This window comes from Centruroides vittatus, unplaced genomic scaffold (genome assembly GCF_030686945.1).
Source record: "Centruroides vittatus isolate TY-2023 unplaced genomic scaffold, ASM3068694v2 contig_628, whole genome shotgun sequence".
Classification (NCBI taxonomy): Eukaryota; Metazoa; Arthropoda; class Arachnida; order Scorpiones; family Buthidae; genus Centruroides; species Centruroides vittatus.
This window is the reverse complement of record NW_027122385.1, coordinates 4,224,232-4,246,889: the sequence shown is the minus strand read 5'-3', so window position 1 is coordinate 4,246,889 and position 22,658 is coordinate 4,224,232. Positions and strand designations below refer to the sequence as shown.

The 22,658-nt window shown below is 31.2% G+C and overlaps 1 protein-coding gene across 1 annotated transcript; it reads left to right on the top strand.

Moving 5' to 3' along the window:
• Nucleotides 1-889: 889 nt before the first annotated feature.
• On the top strand, nt 890-17,446 carry Aprt (adenine phosphoribosyltransferase). The gene is made up of 4 exons (XM_067275568.1): nt 890-1,117; nt 5,726-5,963; nt 11,182-11,260; nt 14,578-17,446. The coding sequence occupies exons 1-4, from the start codon at nt 1,035-1,037 to the stop codon at nt 14,712-14,714; spliced, it is 537 nt and encodes a 178-aa protein (XP_067131669.1). The 5' UTR covers nt 890-1,034; the 3' UTR covers nt 14,715-17,446.
• Nucleotides 17,447-22,658: the final 5,212 nt, after the last annotated feature.

Sequence of the window (22,658 nt, the reverse complement as noted above, 5' to 3'; positions counted from 1 at the left end):
TCCCTTTTTAGTCTTACTGTCTACATAAAATCTTGTAACCAGTGGCGTACCCGGGGATGGAGCAAGGGTCCCTGTCTTTGGAGGATCTTGCCTGGACCCTCCAAAGTAAAATAAAAACAAACAGTAGAAAATTTTTCAGAAATCTTTTCCTAATTAAAATTCAGTTTTTTATTTATTCTGTGGTGTCTTCTATTTCTATATTACTTATGAATTAGCGGTGGGAATTTCATTGAATTCGCTGTTTTTATCTGTTCAACTCAGTTCCCCAAGAGTAAATCCTAAGTGCGCCACTGATGTAACTCAATTTTCGCCACCTATTTCTAAACGAGCAATTATTTATCGTGACACCGTCAAAATGCCGGGTCACAGTTTTTAATCATATTTTTAATTTATTTAATTTAAAATATATGCTCTCCACCTCAAATTAGTACTGTAGTGTCTTGCCCTGTACATCATACTTTTCCTTTAAATGCTAAACCAAGAAGAATTTTGATAAGTCAATGTTACATTTATAAAAGTAAAAAAATAAAAAAATATTTAAAGAAACGCTTTTTATTCACATAAATACAGGAAAGGAAAAAAATATTTTTTTTCGTCTTTCCTGGTATTCTTGATATTATGCGTCCAAAAATAAAAAGCTCACGGGAAACCCATAAAAATTGATAGAAAGTATAAGATTATTTCTAAACATCGCTTTTATTTATGGTCGTATAATATCAAAAATACCGTGAAAGCTGAAAAAATATTTTTACCTTTTAGTGCATTTATGTGAATAAAAAGCATTTCTTTAAAATTAAAAAAATATATATTTTCATTTGTACGTAACTAAATTTATAGCTAAAAATTTGAGCTGGCAACACGTAGGCCTCTAGCGGTTTGCTCAGGATGGCTCACGTGGTTTTTCGTATAGTTTTTCACGTGATGCTCGATACATTTGTTTATAGATTCCACCCGCAATCGTGTTGTATCATCGCTGTTATTACTTCGTATTTTCTGAATTGATTTGTCGTTAATTTTTTTTTCTTAATTTGCAAATGTCAGCTGGAAGTAAAGTGGAAAGAATTAAAAATGCAATCGAAAATTATCCGGACTTTCCGAAGAAAGGAATTATTTTCAGGTAAATTCAAATCATATGAATCAATGATTTTAAGTAACTTATAAATTTTAATATTAATTATAAACAGTTTTCGGTATAATATATATATATATATATATATATAATTATACTGATATGGTAACCTGATTGACGATGACAAGCAATTATGAGGCATTTTTTAAGGCATCGTCAATTTAATTTTTATGAAGAAATAATAGAAAAAAATTTATAATTTCAACATCGTGCACAAACTTCATTAAATTGTATTTACCAATTTTAATATATTTAATTAATGATAAGATATAAATAGATAATAAAATCTGGATTATCATTCTTTAATAATATATTTCTCAGAAAAGTATTTAATTAATAATTTGAGAAAATGTTTTTAAAGAAATATATTCAATAGATTTTTAACATTTTCAATGGATTGCACTGTTCTGCAAAAGAAATTTATTTCCACTCTTGTCAAATGTTAATATTTTCACTGATTTTTTTTCAGTTTCAATGATGCTGAATCCAAATCTGTCAGCAGAATTGGCCTAACACCCACCACTTTTGAGAGATATTAGATTTTTGAAGGAAAACATTTTCAGTTCAAAATATCATATTTATTGGCTACATACTTTACTGGATCTGGAAAAAAGCATTTGACAAAGTACTGCATGAGCTCATATTGAAAGCACACTCAGCATATAGTGTATCTGAAGCTTATGTGAAATGAGCTCAGGTTTTATACCATCACACTTTGTGGTCCTTTTCCAATCACTGTGGGGATGCATCAGGGATCGGCATTGTCTCCCTTACTATCTATTTTATGCCTAGATACTGTATCAGCAGATATATAAACACATCACCCATGGACAATATGCGGGTGATGTTTTCATTGCAGACTAGAATCAAAAACCTTAAAAACCAAGCACAAGGCTGGAAACATTGCCTGAGCAAAAATGGCTTGTAATTAAACATCCAGAAAACTAAATATTCAGAATCCAGAAAACTGAATATTTAGTAGCATATGGACAAATGGGAAATCTTAATAGAAGACTAAGAAATTATAAAAACTATGAAATTCAAATATATAGGCTTTCTTACCTCATCGGATGGTGAAATAACACCACACATTCATGCATGCATCAATGCTGCCTGGATGAAATGGAGAGAGGTAACTGGGTTATTTGGTGATAAAAAAATATCAATACATCTTAGGGAAAAATTTTATAAGTCAGTTGTCTAAGCACTAGCAATGTATGAATCAGAATGTGAACCTGTCACAAAGAAGCACCAACAGGTGCTGCATGCTATGGAAATGAAAATGCTAAGATGGCTATTGGGTCTTATGCAGTTTAACCACATAGGAGTTAGGCTAATTATGGACAAGATGTGAGAAACTCAATTGTACTGTTATGGACATGTTATGTGCAGTGATGACAACTCAAAAGCAAAAAGTCATGACCCGGGGAGAACCAAACCTCGTGGACATCCCAAAAAGACAGTGGCTTGACCGAATCGTAGAAGATATGGAAACAATAAAAATTCCACCAAAAGATGTGCTAGATTGGGTAAATTGGTAAAATGAGTAAAATTGGGCTATTTTTCAATTGTAAATAATCTGCTTTTCTTTACCTGCTTGCTTCTTCTTTACATTTTCTTCGAAGTTTAATGAATGCATGTAAAGAAGTGGATCCTGCCTCAATGCAAGACAAATGCTAGGAAAGAAGAAGATTGACTACAAACATTGCTAATTAGATACAAATAAATATATATTGATTACTCCTTTTTCATAATTCTATACATTTAAAAACTGAAACACTTAATGACATGTTTTCTTCCTTTTACATTCTTCTAAGACTGTTGCTGTAGAGTCCAGCAGTAATCCACTAACATGTTCTTGTTCCATCTTCTGCTATATCACTTTTCCATTTGAGAAAGGATCTAATGGAACCTTACTCCATGTTCATCAGAAACAGCTCCTAGATTGGCATGAAATAAATCTAAATGCATCTTGAGTGATATATTGTGTTTAGTAGGATGTTACCAATTTCTCCACAATTTCCTCATAATTGTTAGTTCACACATTCACCAAAAAATTCTTGCTCACATTTTTGAATGTGTCCCATGCTGTCCTTTCCGCTGGGTTAAGTTTTTTCTTGAAACTAGGATCCTTCAAACCTGTCTTACTTGGAGATCAGTAAAAATTCCCTCTTATTTTTGCATAGCTCAGATGAGAAAACTTTTGTTTCAGGTAAATAAAGCCTTCTGCTGCTCTGTCCATACCTTTCACAAAGATCAAATTGAAATTGATATGAAGAAGAGAATTTTATTTTTCTCCACCAGAGCAGGAAAAGCAATATTCTTTTGATCTAGTAGGTTTGCTGTGTGGTTGGGCCACTTTTTTTACCAAGTAATGACTGGTTCTTGCTTGACTGCCCCATTCACTGAACAGGAGAATTTATTGTATCCTTGAAGACCTGTTAGCATTGCAACAATTTTGAGGTCAGCACATACATTCTACTTATGCTCATTGTATTTTACCTTATCCAGCATTACCTTCTTGTAAGTTTCTTTCATGTGAACAGCATGAGTGACCAGAACAGACAGATTTTTGTTGCCATTGTGCAGCAAAACTCTTTTAAGGCTAACCTTTCAGTCAATGAGTCTTCACTCTGGCAGTTGAAGCTCCTCCAACAAATGTGGTATATCATTGCAAAAACTGCGATTGTCTTCCAGTGAAAAAATTTCATATTTCATGATTCTCTTCTGTTGTAACAGAACAATCATTTATGTGATTCTGAGGTTCCTGCCAGATTATACGGACAGAAAAGACATTGATTTGTATGTGCTCTTCAACCATCCAGTCAGTGTCTGCATGCATGCCTTACATTGTATTTTAGAAGCCCAGGTTTTGTCTTGATCTCCCAACTTACAGCTGAAATAATAATGGTATGCTTTCTTCATCAGTGGCATTGATGATTGTGCATTCAAAGTCAGTTCACAAATGTAGCAGAAATATTCTGGCTGGTTTTTGCACATGTGACATGTTGAGAGTGAGTGTGTGTGTGTGAGTCCAAGACTGAATTCTTTGTATCTCTGCTGGATCTTACCTAGCTGGCAGACCACACCTCAATTTCTGACAGGTGGGTGAATGGGGCAATCTGGAACCTGACAACTGACACCTGTGGTCTAATAAGATGAATAACTTGATCCATGAGAGTCCAGTGCTACTTCTTATGATTTCTAACATTAAACAAATATGATTTCTGTGGTTTTATATTTCATTCAAATGACGGTAATAGAAAGTTTGTCTAAAAGTGGTATATTTCTGCAAAAAGTGATATTTTAAAAAAAATTGGGTAATAGATTTTGGACTTCAGATTCATATTCAGTACACTAAAGGGGTGTACTATAGATTACTCCCTATGGAATTTCAGGACTTTGATTATATAGTTGAACTCAGGGGACCAAGACGAGTTCAACGGTACCCTATTTTTGGACCGGAGACGAAAAATAAAAAAGTTATCACACTTTTTAAGTTACCATACTTTTTTAATGCTCTCATGCAGACGGCACCGTAGTTGCTAGTATTGCCATCTTGCAGTAAAGTCTGCAAACCGTGACGTCGGACTACGGTCATCTCCCGGAGCGTTAAACACGCGATACGAGAGCGGAGAGAGCGACGCGACTTCCGATCATCGCGTGATTGCCATCTCGGTTAATGTTACTTATGGCAGCGAACATGGTGACCCGACTGACCTCTCGTATGAGAGCCACCACACGCTGCCATGTGCTAAACTAGTGATCGATTCACGGTAGTTCTTGAACAAAGTAAAAAAGGGGGGAAATGTCTACTAAAGGCAATTTTAACGGCAAGCACGCGACTCCCGATTGCGATAGTGAGGCCGACTTAGCGGAGAGCGACGCGACTCCCTATCATCGTGCGATCGCCGGAAAAAAGTATGATAACTTTTTTATTTTTCGTCTCCGGTCCAAAAGTAGAGTATCGTTGAACTCGTCTCGGTCCCCTGAGTTCAGATATATACCCAAACACACGAAATTCCATAGGGAGTAATCTATAGTATACCCCACTAAAGTATATAAAAGAATCACATTTTCTTTCATGGGAGAATTTTGATGAATATTGTGTTAAATCAATTCATAGTATGTGTATTTAACATCACAATATTCAACAATTAGCTGTAGCCTAATATTTTATTACTATATATATGTAATAGCATATAAATGTAATTGACATATACTCTAAATTAGTAATGGAATTGTTATTAATATTGATTATTATTATTATTGATAATAATATTAATTATTAGCCTAATATCCAAAATAACTAGATAATGATTACATACTTCCTGAAGTTAATAACATTTATTAATCAATTCAAAAAAATGATTGTCTGTTTTTTGAAAGATGAGGTGTTAAACACTTTAAATGTTTAATACAAGATATGTTTGATATGATTTCAAAATTAATATTGAATTTTGATATCAGAAATATCTGAGAGCAAAGTTTGTAGAATTATTATAAAATAATCTTTTCATTTATCAAATATTACTGTTTATTATACATGTCATTATATGTTTAATTAATATATATATTTTTGCAATTTTGTTTCAGAGATTTGTTTCCAATATTACAGAAGCCAGAATTATTTGAGGATCTAATAGATGTATTATGTGATCATATCAAAAGAAATATACCAGATGTGAATGGTATTGTAGGATTAGAATCGAGAGGATTTTTAATAGCACCAATAATTGCATTAAAATTAAAAGTGCCTTTTTTACCAATCCGTAAAAGTGGAAAACTTCCAGGTGAAGTTAAAAAAGTAGATTATTCTTTAGAATATGGCATGGTAAGATAAAATTCATTACAATTTTTATACTATAACTGAGTTGTAAATTTATTACTTAAGAATAGGGTTTCTCATTTTCCAATCTTTTGCTTATGCCAGAATTCCAGGAAAAAAGTGAACTGTTTCCTGGGATTCCGGGATATAATTAATTATTTTTAAGATATAAAATAAATCTTATATAATTATTTTCCATTTATAAGTAACTCAATATGTCTTGCAACCTCCAAAATAATAATATTAATAATGCTGTGTAAAATATGTATTAAAAATTACTTTTGAATTATGTAGAAATTTTCACAAAATAAAAAAATTTATTAAAGTTTGTTGGAAACTGCTTACAACAAAAATGTCTTTGAATTGAGTTGAAAATATAAAGAAAAAAATGAACTTATATCAAACTTCTAAGGTTTAAGATATTTTCGTTTTTTTAAATAAATCATAATACAAAATCTTATTAAAAATTTTTATAATAAGATTTAAAAAGCAAAGATGGTCAATACTTCGATCACTCAATTTGATTCTTATTTTGCTAAAGAAAAGTCCTGCAACAAAACTCTCCTTTTCAATTCAGTTGATGTGGGTGGAATTGTCTTAATACATTTAAGAGAAGATGGATGTTATATGTTTTTTCACCTGTAGCTTGGAAGATTTCTAGTTCATTTTCAAGATGCATTATAGTACTTCTTTTGCCATGTAGTATTCTTGATTTGTCTACCTTTAGTAGTGGCATCAAGCTTACAGCCTGATAATTCAGCAGTTTGTTTGGCTTTGATAATCAGGTTTATGAAGAAAAACTTCATACTTGCATACTTTGTATTCATTTGTATCCTTGCCCAATTTGCACAACCTGGCATAATGCAGTTATTGAAGCTACTGGGCATGGTTAAAAATTAAGATAGCATAAGCATAATTATTTCAGATATTACAGGTTATGACAAAGAATTTTCAGTGTCCTATCACAAATAGGCTACATATTGATTATTGACAATCTGTCACATGACATAATAAGCAAAAATTTAAAAAATTAACAAGCAGGCTTAAAATTAATAAATACAAATGTATTCTGACAGTTTACAGGTTAATTATACTTTCTATTTGCAAAATTTCCTCAACTTTAACACAAAATAAGAAAAAAGTGAATTTTTAAGAAATTTGTGGAATTTCCTGATATAAGAAGAATTTCCCAGGTTAAAAATATAGCCAGGATCCTGTTGGAGAAACCCTACTTAAGAATAATTTTTATAGCAATATTATAAATTTAATTCATTCTTAAATGTTTTCAGAACTCAAAATTCATTATTAGAACAATTTTAAGCTTCTGATTAACACGTTGACTGCCACGTTTGCTTTTCAGGATTCCAATGTAAAACGCCAACTTAATTTAATTATATTATATTATTAAAAACTCTAATTAGAGTACATAGTAATAATCAAAACGCATATAGAATGTGTTTTTTTTTTAAAAAAAAGATCTTACGAATTATCTTGTAGTTGGCTTATGTAACAAAAAGCTCTTTGCCAAAGCCAAACTATGAGTTAATTCGTACACCAACACAATTCAATTTGTTGCTTTGCTACAGCCGAGTCAGAGATATGCGTCTAAATTTGTTAGTAATAAATCAGATATAGAGTCAAGTTTATCACGTTTACATCTTTCTTGAGTGTGTTGTTTTATAATTATTTTTATAATCAAACAAATTATAAATAAATAAATAAATATATATATATATATATATTTATAATTTGTTTATAAATATATAAACAATGTATATATATATATATATACACAATGCACACAAACTGTTTCAAAAAGCAACTTCTTCTAAAATAAAACTTATAAAGTTAGATAAGCATTTGTCGAGGCATTGATTGGAGAAAAGATTCAACCAATTTCAAAAAAGATTAGATTGCAAGAGCTTCATTATTTACAAAGTATCTCACCTACTGAAAAAAAACAGCATCCAACAAAGTCATGTCGAATTTGTTCCAAAGCCAAAAACCCCAAGAAACGCATTATTTCTGTCCAGTCTGTCCAGAGAAGCCAGCCCTTTGCATGGAAGATTGTTTTAAAAATTATCACAAACAATAAAAATATTCTTTTGATTTTGAATAAACTTTTTATGATTATATTTTCTGTTCATTTCTTAATAAATATTCTGTTCATGTAAGTAAACCTGATTTTTTGTTCTTGCCCCTGAGGCTATCTACAGTCGACTTCGCATAAGTCGACACCCGGATAACACAACACTCATCGGTTACTTAGTCAGTTTTTTGTGGTCCTGGCCGACTTACATAGGCATTAATGTTATTAACCTTAAAAAACTCTGTTTACTCGACATCGTGTAACTCGTCATCACTGGATAAATCAACATACTTTTTCTGTTTCACACTTTTTAGAATTCCGATAAGTTGACTCCATCCCTGAAAAATAAGTTCACACCACACATCTTATTGTATGGTGTGAACTCATTTTTTCAGGAGGGGAGTTGACTTACCAGACATCTAAAGTGTGAAACAGAAAAAGTATGTTGATTTATCCAGTGGTGATGAGTTAAATGATGTTGAGTAAACTGAGTTTTTTAACATTTAATAACATTATTGCCTATGTAAGTCGGCCGGGACCACAGAAAGCTGACTAATTAACCTACGGTGTCAACTTATGCAGAGTCGACTGTATTTATATTTACACTGATATACTATGATATAACTCATAGTTGGCGTCCTAGGCAATAACACAAACTACGAGTTATATTGTAGTTGGCAGTCAATGTGTTAAAATATAAAATAAATTGCAAACTTATTACCACACCTGAGAGAATATTTTTTATAGGCATTTTCAGCCCACTCCCAAAGGCCCATCATGTTTTATAGTTCATGTTTTATAATCATGGTTCTTTAAAACATGATGATGGCCTCTGGGAGTAGGCTGAAAATGTTTGTTAATAAAAATATTCTCTCGGCAAATGCATGGGTGTGGTAGTAAGTTTTTAATTTATCTCTGCTGAACACATTGCGGACTGCATAAAATAAGTGTTTTGATTATCATAAATTTTCATCACTTAATATTTTGAAATTATTCTAGAATAAATTTATTTAGTTATTATTATTTTAAAATAAATCTTGAAAATGTGTAACAATGTAAGTTTGGGATACTATTATAAATCAATTGAGTTAATATCATAGATATGTTCCTTGAAAGTAACATGCCAAGGAAAAACAACATTAAACAAAAATTATATCCCATAAGAATATATCATAATAGTTGGTTGCATTCTTAAGTCCAATCTATAAATTTGGGTTTGTTTTAACTCTTGTTCATTTTTCAGCTCAAAAATGATTGAGTTATGAGCCTGTCATCTTGCAAATGCTACTTTCAACACTTCAAAATTTTTTCATCTGTGTGGGAGTGTAACTAGGCTTTATGTTACCTGAGACAGAGTAAGAGCCTGGCCATCTCTCATTTTGGAGATTTGATACAATGACTTGATAAGTCAATCCATTCAGCCTTTATTCTACCTTCCTTCTGACACATTATTTTCTTGGCACTCCTTTTAACTGGTGCAAGGGCCACATTCCCTGTTTGCTTTCTAGTTGCAACCCTGATCTATATACTTAATCATTAATGTCATCATATGTTAAGGGTTAACCTTTGTTATTCCATGAACCCCTTTTCCAGTCAGTCTATCTCTAGTACCAAATTACTTAGTTTCTAATCACTAATAATAGTGGATTTATAGGCCAATTAATTAAGGTGATCATTTGGTTGTGTAAAAGGTACAATTTTTTTTTTAAATTCACTTTTACAGTTTATCAGATTAAAAAAATTATTTATAAAATATCTATATATATAACCCATTCAACAGGTGTCCGTCCGTCTGTCCCATAACCGTTTGATAACTGACACTAGAGGCGCCCCTATCGTGTGTCATATTTCAAACATTCAAATTAAATTAACAATTTTAATTATTATTTAAATTAACAATTTTATTATTATTCATTTGGCCAATACATTATTATTTGGTCAATATAACAATATAAATAATTCAGTATATTTGTAATAGGAATTTATTACTGTCACGGAATGCCTGTAATGTTCACTAGGGGGCGAATAACGAAAAACCGGATAGATTTGAACCGCTACGATAAAACGATAAGTGAAATAGTTAAGCTAATCTTCTATATATATAACCTATTGAACGCGTGCCTGTCCGACCGTCCGTCCGCGTAACGGTATGCCAAAAACGGGCACTAGAGGCGCCCCTATCGTGTATCATATTTCAAACATTTAAATTAACAATATAAATTATTATTTAAATTAACACCCACTAGGGGTGCCCTAGCGAATGTTACCAGCGAAGGTAAATAAACAAATTGAACTATTTTAAAGTATTTATAGAATGTTTAATAACACTAAATAATGATTTTTAATTATCATAAAATTTGTAATGAACGCCTACTAGGGGGCGTCCCGGGTTCCTAGTTCTAAATATTCCATTCTCTTCCATAAAAGATAATACTTACAATTCAGTCTTGAACTTGATGACAATAATTTCAAATAAATAAATACTTGTAGATGTGTTTTTAGTAAGAAAACTTTGCCTTAATGAAAAAAAAATTTGTTTTATTTCAAATTCCAACTCAAAAAAGCTATTAACAATACTAAAATGCTGATATTCATTTTTATTCACCTTAAAGGAACTTTATTCCTTAAACACTGTCAAGAAATTCCTCTTAGAGAATGTCTTGAATGAGCTTTAATTATCTTCATTTTTCTATAAATTCTGACCAGCATCATTAGGTTCCTCAAATCTTTAATTAATTTTGATGATGCTGGTCAGAATTTATAGGAGAATAAAGAAGATTTTTTGACAAAATATATGTTTATGATATCTAATTTTAAAATTAATTTTTAACTTTCTTTTTATAGCATTTTATTTTAAATATGCAAGTGTATATATATATATATATATATGAAATGTTTTTATTGCTCCATTCATTAATTAATTGCAAAATAAAACAAAATTATTTTGATTTTGAAACATTTGCATAAGAATATATAAAAATCTCAAGCATACTTCATCATTCATAAAGTAAAAATTAAAGTGAATCATCACTATTTATAGAAAGCAAACCTATGCAACACATTGTAAAACATATGTACAGAATATTGAAATAATTATTTATTAATATAATTTATTTCATTTCCTTTATATTTTAGGATTCTCTTGAATTGCAAGTGAATGCTTTTACAGATATTAAGAAAGTTGTAATAATTGATGATCTGTTGGCTACAGGAGGTAAGAACATCAAATTTCAGTTTTTCTATGCTTTTACAGAGTTTTATGTTAAGGTAACAAATTAATATAGTAATGGAAGACATAAAATATATATCTATTTTGTAGTTCTTTACTTGAATTATTTTATGTAAATAAATATAAACTGGAAAATTAGATAATTAGGAAAATAGAAAAATGAATATAGAATTTTTTAAAATAAACAAAAAATTAGTTTTGTAACTTTTATATAAATTCATATGATTTTATCTTATTACAGAAAACTTATCATGTAAAATTTTAATATAAAACACAAGAACTTAAAATATAAAGTACATTTAAAATGGTTAATTGAATATTTTAAATTAACAGATTCCATTTATTTATATAAACTCTAATTTTTAATTCAAAAACTTGAAAATTTAAGATATGTAGACATAACAAAAAGAAAAAGAAAAATTATTTTCTGAAGTTTTCACATTACGCCTTTCTACATCCTAGTTTTATTACTTATATGAAGTTTTTTCTTTATACTATTTCCAGAAACTTTTTGAGAATTTTACAAACTTAGAACTTAATAAGCTTTTCCTAAGTATGCAAAGCTCAGACAGAGCTTAATAAAGGTCAACTGTGTTCTGAAGGTGAAAGAACAATGTGAAGAATTCAGAAAATGTTTTTTGTTGTTCTTGTGTCTATCTACAAATATTTTAGTAATTTTGTATCGTGGTTTTATTGTTTATATATATTAAATGTAAATACAGTAAGACCCCGGGGGATACATTCCTAGACGACAAAGTGCTAAATGAAACAGTATTAAGCGAGTTCATTTTAACACAGAGTAAATAGGGAAAGGGTAACACGTGACCAAAAATAAACAGATTTTACTTTAATTTTAAGTTATATTATTATGCAAATTAATATAAAAATATGTTAAATAACATATAAACATATGAACACAGAAATATAAAGTTCATTTTTTGTGATGAAGGTCTTTACTTTTCTGAAATTCTTGTTTTTTGCAATAAAGTTGTGTAGTTTCACTTGTCGCTTTCTTTTTCTTTCCTTAAGCAAATGTCAGTAGCAGAATATCACATCCAAAATGCCTGATTTTGCTTTTGCACTCCTTTCAAAATCTGGACCATTCGTTACAATTTGATCAATGATTTCGGTAGTTGTTACCAAACTTTTACTAAGGAAATCTGCAGAAAAATTCTTTGGGTTCTTCATTTTCAGAATCACTATTTTCCAGTTCTACATAAATTCCTTGTTTTTGAAGATCATTGTTGGTAAGGCTCTCACCAGAAACCTGCAATAACTCCTCAATATCCTGCTCGTCTACATTTCCTAGTCCTGCTGTATTGATTAGGTTGACAATTTAGTCAACCTAACGATACAGCAATAGGCTTTTCTTGTTGAGAATTCTTGAATACCTTCAGCCATAACTTCTTCCACAATTCATTCATGCATTTATCAGTTAATTCTTGCCAAGCGAAGTTGATATTGCCTATGGCATCCATGATGTTATATTTTTTCAAAATTGCACCAACAAACATAGATTTAAGGAAAGTACAGTGCTATGATGAATTGCCACCTTTTGCTGATTGGTTCATGTTTGGGAATAATTGTATTATATATGAATCAATGAAATGCCATGATAATTTCAATCAGTATAAATTGTTGAGCTTTTTTTACGTTTTGAGCCGATCATGTTATATCAAATTAGCGTTAAGCGGGGTCTTACTGTATAAAGAAAGTATTAAATGTATTTTGAATGTAACAGTTCAAAAAGAAAGTTTTCAAATGGAATTATATGAAAATACAATAATTTACTTTTTTGATAAGGTATATTTTTATGCAGATTCTTGTAATAAATTTTAAAGCATTAGTTTTCAGAAACACCAATGATGTAAAAAGTAACAATAACTTTGTTTTCATAACTTTTAAATATTTCAATATCATAAATAAAAATATTTTCATTTTAAATTTTCTGTGAAGTATTTTGAAAAAGTTTTTTGTTTTGATTCGGAAATTTAACCTTTAACCTAAATAGATATTTTATTATTGGTGATTGTATATTTAAAGTTTACCATATATGTCAAATAAAGTTTGAAAAGTTAAGATTATCTTTCATAAAAGATAATCTTTATTTATTATTTATTTTATTTATTTATTTAGTCATACTGGGAAAATAAAAGATAATCTTAAGTTAACTAGAAGCAGTTTATTTTGGGCTTTGAGGGAATATATTCTAAATATATGAAGAACAAGGATAATAAATTTTTTCATTTGTTTTTATAATTATAAAAATGAATAAAATGATTTTTTTTTGAAAAAGATAGATCAGGGGTGTGAACCCTGCAGCCTTTTTTGCAACTTCTGTTGCATCCTGATAAAATATAAAATGTATAGCATTGAAACAAGTTTTTGCATGTTTATTTTTCATCCCCTTTCAAATAAATTGACTAAAACAAGTAATTTATGAACAAGTAGTATATTTTTTATTGTTTCACTTAATTAATTATATGATTTCTTTTGAGATTATGTATATATTCTGAAGGTTTGCATCTATTTAACTTGCAATATAATATGCTTAATATAACTTGCAATATAATGTGCTGTCTTATGAATGATGTTCTGATTAAAAAAGTACCCCAATTTTGATTTCCACAATATGGAATTTGTAAACTAGTGATCTCTTTTACTGAGTACTTGTAACTTAAGCCAGAAAAATTTTACAAACTACCAGAAAGTTTTGGAGAACATTTTTCAAAAGTTCCTACTTGGTTGTAAGTTTTGGTGGTTTAAGTTATAGACTTCCTCATTAAGAAGATAAAAGCAGTATCTTTACATTTATGGAAAATCTAGGCATTAGGGGCTGTCATAAATTATGTCTGCATTTTTCTTGAAATTTTTACTCTCCCTCTTCTATTGTCCTTGTTTGCCCAAGTTTCTGTAACCTTCTCCTGCTCTTTTGCTGCTTCTCCTGAGATTTGTTGGATGTCCATCCAACAAAACTCAATCTCCCTGAAAGCCTTTATCATTTTATGAATAATAAAATTCATAAACTACAAAATTTAATAAAATAAAACAGACATCAATTCAAGTCATCCCCCTTGTCTGACTTTGTGCAACTTGTCAACCCCCTCCCTCCCTCCCTCCCTCCCTCCCAGTGTGGACATCATTTATGGACAGCTCTTATAGAAGTTTTATAAGATTTTCTCCTTGATATGAGAAACACTTCTTATAAATATAATATTAAACTTTTAATTTTATAAATTTTTATTAAATTTCTTTTTATTGTGTATTACTAAGTTTTTAATTAAGTTACTTATATCTTTTAGGAACTATGAAAGCAGCAATAGAACTTGTTCAGCAAGTTGGAACAATTGTATCAGAATGTATTGTAGTTATAGAGTTAATGGACTTACATGGAGGACGTGACTTGTCTGTTCCACACTTTTCTCTTGTTAAAATTTAGTTTTTTTAATTTTTTTATTTTATTTGTAATCTAAACTTTACTTGTTAGATATAAAATTATATTTAACATTTATTATTTTTTAATCAAGAGATATAAATGAATATAAAAAACTTTTTAAGAAAATTTTAAACAATTACTGAATTAAATTGATTTTAAATTTAATAATTGTGATTTTATGAACATTAAAATTTTAATAATTTTAAAAAGTTTATTTTTTATATAATTAAAAAATTATAGGGTTTAGGGAAATATAAATATCAATTGAACCTTTAATTGAGTTATCTATGAAGAAAATAGAACATTGAAATGGTAAAATAGAGCAATATTTACAACTATGCTATAGACATATAGGAATACCCTCAATTCTTTGGTACTTTTGATTCTGGAGATTTCGGGAGTTACTGTAAACTCCTGATTATCCGAGCTAAGGTGGGGAGAGGTGGCACAGATAATCCAAACTATAATTATTTATTTCTAAAATACAACATATTATATATTTCTAAGGCAGACAATTATTTTAACATGTTTAATGCTCATTATTATTAAGAAAATCTGTGATTTTGGTTTTTGCAGGAATCTCTTGATGATTTTTTAATATCAGTTTGAATTTTTCTAAGAGCTATTATGTCGTTACACTCAAATTCCCATTGGTAGATGTATTCCAACAAAGTGTCAACAGAATTCAGGGCTCTGTTGTGACTAATGCGATTGATAATTTCTTCTTCTCCACTTTCAGCTTCATTCTGTTGTTCTTCTGGTTGAATGAGATTGGAAATAATATCTGTATCACTCATTAGTTGAAAACCTCCATCACATGAATCATGTTCTCCAATCAGTAACCACTCCTCAATATTTTCTCTATCAACATTTTCAAAGCCATGTAAATTTGCACTTAGCTCACTTATTTCAGATACTATTTCACTTGTCTCAGGCTCGATAGAATCCAAAAAGTCACCTTCTACATTTGGTAGAATTTTCCTCCACGATTGGAACTAGTGTTATTGGCTTTATTTTGTTCCAAGATTGAGTTACACCACGTATCGCATCCAGTATTGTCATTTTTTTCCAAAATTTAATCAAATCATCACCTTCATTACAAAGGCTTTTAATAAGGTCATTGCGATAATGTCGTTTCATTAATGAGATAACCCGGATCCATGGGTTGAATTAAAGATGTAACATTAGCTGGTAAAAATTTTGCAACCATAAGGCCGTCGTCTGTTTTCAATATGCTTTGATTTGGATGAGATGGAGCATTATCTAATAACAGCACTGCTTTCTGTGATAACTCCTTACTTTTCAAAAAATCTGTCACTTCTAGAACCCATTTAGTTTTGAACCAATCTTCAAAGATTCTTTTATCCATCCATGCTCCTTTCTGGTTGTAATAATCAACAGGAAGATTTCTTATTACTGTTCCCTTAAATGATCTTGGTTTTTTCGCTTTCCCAATCACCAAAAGTTTCATTTTGTGTGTTTCAGAAGCGTTGCCGCAACACATGATTGTGATACGTTCTTTTGATGATTTATGACCTGGGGTGGATGTATCTTTAGACGAAGCAAGTGTCTTACTAGGCAAACACTTCCAGTATAAGCCTGTCTCATCGGCATTATATATTTGATCGAGTTGCAAATCTTCCGATTGTAAATATTTTTCAAATTCGATGCAGAATTTATCAGCAGCTTCAACGTCTCCACTGAGGTGGTCTCCTTGCATCGTAAGTTCCCGAATACCATGTCTCTGCTTAAATCTGGTAAGCCATCCAGATGAGGCATTGAAGTTGCCATTTAACCCCAATGCATCATGGAAAAATTTAGCTTTATGTGTACACATTCGACCGTTAATTGGTATTCCTTCTGATCGTTTTTGTTTAAACCATTTAAGCATGGCTGAATCTAAATTTTCATATGACGACATTTTCATAGTTTTTCGATTTGAAGGACCTGCATTACTGTCACAATCTCTTGTAAACTTTAATTTTCTGTTTTGTTTAATTATATCGCGAACTGTTTGGGTACCAACTCCATATTCTTCAGAAAGCTTCTATGTAGATTCACCTTTTTCAAATTTTTTAATTAACGTTAGTTTTTGTTTTATAGTAAGTACAACTTTCTTTCGATTATTAGGCATTTTAAAGGTACTTATCCGAAAATTAGAAAGAAAAAAAAAATGCATTATTTTAAGTAATTTTACACTAAAAGTATTTGTGGGAGAGTTATTTGAAAAAATATTATGTATAATATGTATTATACATACGTACATATAATCAAATCTTAAATTGTAATACGTATTATAACATGCAACTAAATGAAACTTTGTATAAATGTACTCACTCGTTTTCTCCTCTGAAAAGAAACGTCCGGCACAAAAGAAGCCGCCTAACTAAAACCAGCCCAGCTGACTTCAGATACCCCCACCACTCGCTTCAAACATCTAAATACGAACACATGCAACTTATAGTATGTGTAAACATGAAAGCGAGCAGCTATTTAAAAAATACATACACGTATAATTATTTTTAAAAAAATTAAATTCATGTGCGGATAATCGAGAGTTTACTGTATATTAAAACAATATAATTTAACATTACACCCTTGACCCATTTATTATACTCATTCCATGTCTCTAAACAGTGGATTTTAACTTGGGATGCAAGCATCCCTGAAGATGTGAGGCACCACTTGGAAATACAAGAGCTATGAAAGTATTAAAGATGTTTAAAAACTATAAATTATAATTTTATTTCTGATATTAATTAAGAGTAGATAATGAAATTCTTTGAAAAACTGTTCTCTACCTTACTAAATCCATAAAACCTTTATTAGTTTTGTATTCATTTTTTTAGTAACTTGATACTCTTTTGAACTTACATTTGAACATTAAAAAGTTCCATCAAAAGAAGAAATTTTATTCTGGATGATATATTATTGTAATCACAGATTCAATAAAACACTGATTCATCTATCAATCTTTACTTTCTCTCTTTTTTTCCAGAACTAAGTCTGTTTTTTAAAATGTGAAATTAATAAAACTGCAGCAATTTCGAATCTAGAGTATAGTTATGTTTTGCATTTAGAACAGAAAATACAGTATACATAAGTATAAATGTTTTTATATTGGTGAACTGAGCGCAAACGAATTTTCTTTCTTAATCTTTCATCCTGGCTAGAGCAGTGGTTCCCAATTCCCAACAAGGTCTATATAAATAGATCTGGACACGAACGTTACATTGCTTATGGAGCCGCCATTTTGTGCTTTTTGAATAGTGCAGGATTTAAACAAACTTGTATGAGCAGTTAGTTTTATACGACACTAAATTAAAATTACGCAAAACCAGTGAGATTCCAGGCTAATAATAATTTCGGATGATTATGCAATCATAATTTTACGTAACTTGATAAAAATGCTCTTTAAACCCTTTGATCACATGTTAGACGCCCTGATCAGGGTGTCTAACGAATCTGGAAGCCAGGAAATGTCAGGGCATTTATTAGATCAGGAAAAAGTCATGGAAATCTCGGAATTTGGTATTAAACCTGAAAAACGTAAAAAGAAATTATTATTGCAGGACGTATCGCACAATGGAAAAGGTAATGACAGAAGCCATTTGAGTGCTCGTGTCGTTGTGTTACGTGACAAGCATGATTTTAAGATTCATGCATATGGATTACAAATTTAAGTATAATAATAATTACTAATTTTTACTCCTATGTTCCAAGAAAAAACAAATTTGAATTATGTGACTTTAAATTTTATTATTTTGTGACTTGTTTTATGAAAAAAATATTAGGTTTTACAATCATAAATAGCTTAGTGAACTCCCGTACAACGTGCTCTCTTATAACGCGACGAAAATTTTGCGACTTGAACTCATACAGCGCGATAAACAGCCCCTCATAACGCGTAAGATAAATTTAACGTTTTCACATAGTTTCACATTTTTTGTATAGAAAAGCGAAAATATACACTTACCAGTTGTTTATATACATTGGCCTAGTTATATGTTCTCCAGCTGCGTTAGAACACAAAAGTAATCCTGCCTTGATGCCTTGAAACTAGAAGCGGAAATCTCATCTTTCGCAATATATGTTCTGTGGGCATTTTTTTTAATACAAAGCTAATTCATCAACGTTATAGACTTGTTCAACTTGCATAAATTGGTCCGATAATGTATGCCCCGTATAACGCGATTTCCTACTGTCTACTGTAGAGTACCTGATATCTAGGTACTCTAGTCTACTGTAGGTGCGCCTTCTTGCGGGATTCATTGAAAAGTAATTGGCAACCTTGTCGTCGAGCGACAGAAAAACTTGTTTCTCGGTAGTGGGAGAGCATTCGTCGAGGAGCCAAATCGCTTTAACTTTTGGATGAAAAAAAGTTCCGTCGTTCGCTGTAACCAATGAGCGCGCGTAGATATATCACGCAAGTACAACTCTTGTTTACAACACAAAAATAAAAATGGAGGATAGTCGGTCGTTGACGGTTGATAGAACACGACGTTTAATTTCATTAATTCAATCCTAAGAATCAATTGAAGGTACAACCACATTATTAAAGAATATTACAAGGTTCTCACAGATACATGCGTTAGCGAAAATTATCACGATTACCATGTAGAAATGCCAATCGTATGAAATTTGTCCCCTCGTGTGTCCGAACATCGCTGAACATCAACAGGTTGTTTTTGTCGCTCAGAGGGCGTCAAAAACCTGTTGACGTTCTTTGGGGCGAGAAATCACTTAGTGTGTCACGGCCTTCAGCAGTTAGCTTCTTTTGGAAGTCCGATTGCAGCTGGTTTCAAAGTGTCGTTCGAGTAAACGGCATGTAGAATCAGTCTACATTTCGGCAATGCTTGCAATTTACACTGATTGCAAGGGTTTGGAACGGCTTCGCTATTTAACTAAACTAAAAGTCACTTTTTTGTTTATCATTATTTTCGAAAAATGTCACTAAGGTAAGTCTTTTTTGGAAAGATGATGTTACCGTATTTATTCAATTTTAATGTGCACCCTTTTCGACCTTTTCAGAGCTCAGAAATTAAGTGCGAATTAGATTTAGATTCGAAGTATAAATGAGAACCTCGAAGTAAAACGTGTTAAGTGACAGTATCGTTTCCAATATTATAGCATGTTAAACCTGTTAATTGTAATTTTAACAGATTTCAGTATGGTTGATCGATTTTATGTCATTTGAGTGTCGCCCATGTATTGAAATTTCATTGATATTAGAGAGGTTGCGGCCGAATTTTTCATCTTTAAAACGTGAAACGTCGAACGTTGAGCGCCGCCATCTTGTAAGCCTAGAAGTTTGACAATGGCTTTTGAAACGTCATTGGAATCATGCTCGACGTTCCAAACGCCATTGTCAAACTTCTAGGCTTACAAGATGGCGGCGCTCAACGTTCGACATTCACGTTTTAAAGATGAAAACTTCGGCCGCAACCTCTCTTTTAATTGTGAAATCTATTTACATTAACAAGTTTTACATGCTATAAATTTTTAATTTACAGTTACTAGACAATAAAGATAGATTTCGTAAGTCCAGTGGCGGAGTGGATAAAATCACTGAATGCCGTTAGGCGTTAGTTGTACGTGGGTTCGCGCCTGGCCAATGGGCTGACCACGAGGACTTTTCTTCACGTTAGTAACACCTAAATAGTGACAGGTTTCCCATTGAAAGTCCTCCCCAGAATGCGGCGTCCTCTCGGCAGATGGTCCACGTGTCGCGTTGCCGTAACCAAACCAAATCTACATTTCATGAAAACAAATAATTTTTTTAAAACAAAAATATAGGCTCTAACGGATCACTGTTTTTAAATTAGTTACTTGTTCTCAACTATTTTGGTGATCTATCACTATTTCTCAGTTTTTCTGCCGCTGTGAGCAACGTGGCAATTTTCCACGCCAAATTGCCACGTGTTAGCCTACATCATTAATATTTAAGAACTTAAATCGCGCCGTGGATGACTTGTGTCTGGCCGTCTGACTTTGAAAATTTCAAGTTATCATTTGATTTAGGAGGCTTGAAATAGTGATGTATAATATGAAAATCGTAAATGTGCAAAATGATTTTAAAATATGATTAGTAAATGTTTTTCTTATAATTTAATCTGTTTAGTAATTTTTGTTGAACTTTTTTCTAATGAATTATCATTTTGAATTTTTCAAAGATCAGTTTGCAAGCAAAAATTTTTAATTAGCCAAATAAATCTTTTTAGAATTATTAAAATTATTAAGACAATTATTACAAATATTTACAAGTTATTAAGATAATTAAAATGTATTAAAAAGAAAATTTATTAGTTTTTATTAATAAATCCGTTAGAGAAGTATAAATTTATTAAATTGTTCTTTTCATAAAATTTGTAAAATTTATTAGTATTAATAAGCCGGAAAAAATTTAATCAGAAATTATTTTGTTACATAATCAAAAGTATTAAATTGGAAAATGATGATAGAACTGGTATTATATAAATTACAATTATTTTTAATTCTTTGGAAAAATCATGGGGAAAATGCAAAATTTTATTAAAAGCAGCTATTACTGTTGTTTGTTGTAATCAGCGCCTGATTAAGCCTCTAGCGGGCCCTAGACAAAATTTAAATTGGGGCCCCATTTAAATAAGTTGCTTCTAAACAAATCTTATATAATGTGACATTAGCGTAGCTAGCATGGGTGACACCCGGTGCGGATATCGTGGTGTCACCCCAAGTCACACCGTAGTGTCACCCTTTTTAACTCTTTTATAAAACACAAATGAATTGTAATATCTTCGCACTCGAGCAACTTGAACGCTATATCGAATATGCGATGTCGCGACGTATAAGTTTAGATTTAGGAAATAAATCATAACCATACATCAGTACTATCACGAGAGGCGGCCCCAGGAATATTTCTAGATGGTGCGAGAGATCTCGTGGCGTACATTACTTCTGACGCACGGGTGGCTGTTGACCTTCTTTTTTTTTTTAGGTAATGGCTAGTCGAGCGGAGCTTAGTAGAAATTGTTAAATACAGCCTTTTCTGTCCTGTCGAATTCCTTAAATAATTTTTAACTCCCGTTGAAACAGAGAAATCTTCTGCACTGAAGCCGGGCCCCTCCGAATTACGGGCCCTAGACATTTGTCTACTTTGCCTATTCGATAATCCGGCCCTGGTTGTAATATAAATTATTTGCAATTATAGCAAGTTACTTCCATATATGTTTTTCTGAAATTTCAATAGAAGTTGCTTTTTTTTCGAAAAACATTTAAGTGATATATTATTTTTACAATGTACAGGTAGGCCTCCTACAACGCGGTACCTTTACAACGCGTTTTCGCTCCAACGCGTTTGGAAAAAAGCGGAAATTTTCTTACAACGCGGTTTAGGGTATTTAGAAACGAATTATCTTTCACATAACAGAAAAATCGCAACGGATCACATAAGTGCAGCGGAACTTGATGGAACAAGCTCAGATCTTGAAATAAGGCCAGTCAAACATTCTCGAACAACTATAAGTGACGATGAGAACTGAATTTGAGCATAACATTATGTTTCTTTTTGATTTTGACTTGAAATCATAATCTTTTTAGTTTTTATATGATGTTGAATTTTATTTAAGCTTTTTATGTACATAAATTTAAAAAATGACGAAAATGTTACACCATAAAAGGCAGTTTTTCTCTTTTTAGAACTGAATCCCAGTTTTTGTATTAAGTTGGTGTCTCCTATAACGCGATTTCCCACAACGCGGTATTTTCAAGGAACGTATCTACCGCGTTGTATGAGGCCTACCTGTAATTCAAAAACATCCCACAACATATTACAAAGAAATTTTATGAAATGACTTAATTAATGAATATATAAATTTTCTAAGTAGTTATATGAAAATTAGACATAATTTATGCAAACGTATGAAATATTTAAATACAGAAAATAAAAATACAAAAGAAAATGATGAC

Coding starts and splice junctions, on each gene's coding strand:
- Aprt (XM_067275568.1), top strand. CDS start 1,035: ATGTCAGCTGGAAGTAAAGTGGAAAGAATTAAAAATGCAATCGAAAAT. Junction 1,118..5,725: donor AAGAAAGGAATTATTTTCAG/GTAAATTCAAAT, acceptor ATTTTGTTTCAG/AGATTTGTTTCCAATATTAC. Junction 5,964..11,181: donor ATTCTTTAGAATATGGCATG/GTAAGATAAAAT, acceptor TTTATATTTTAG/GATTCTCTTGAATTGCAAGT.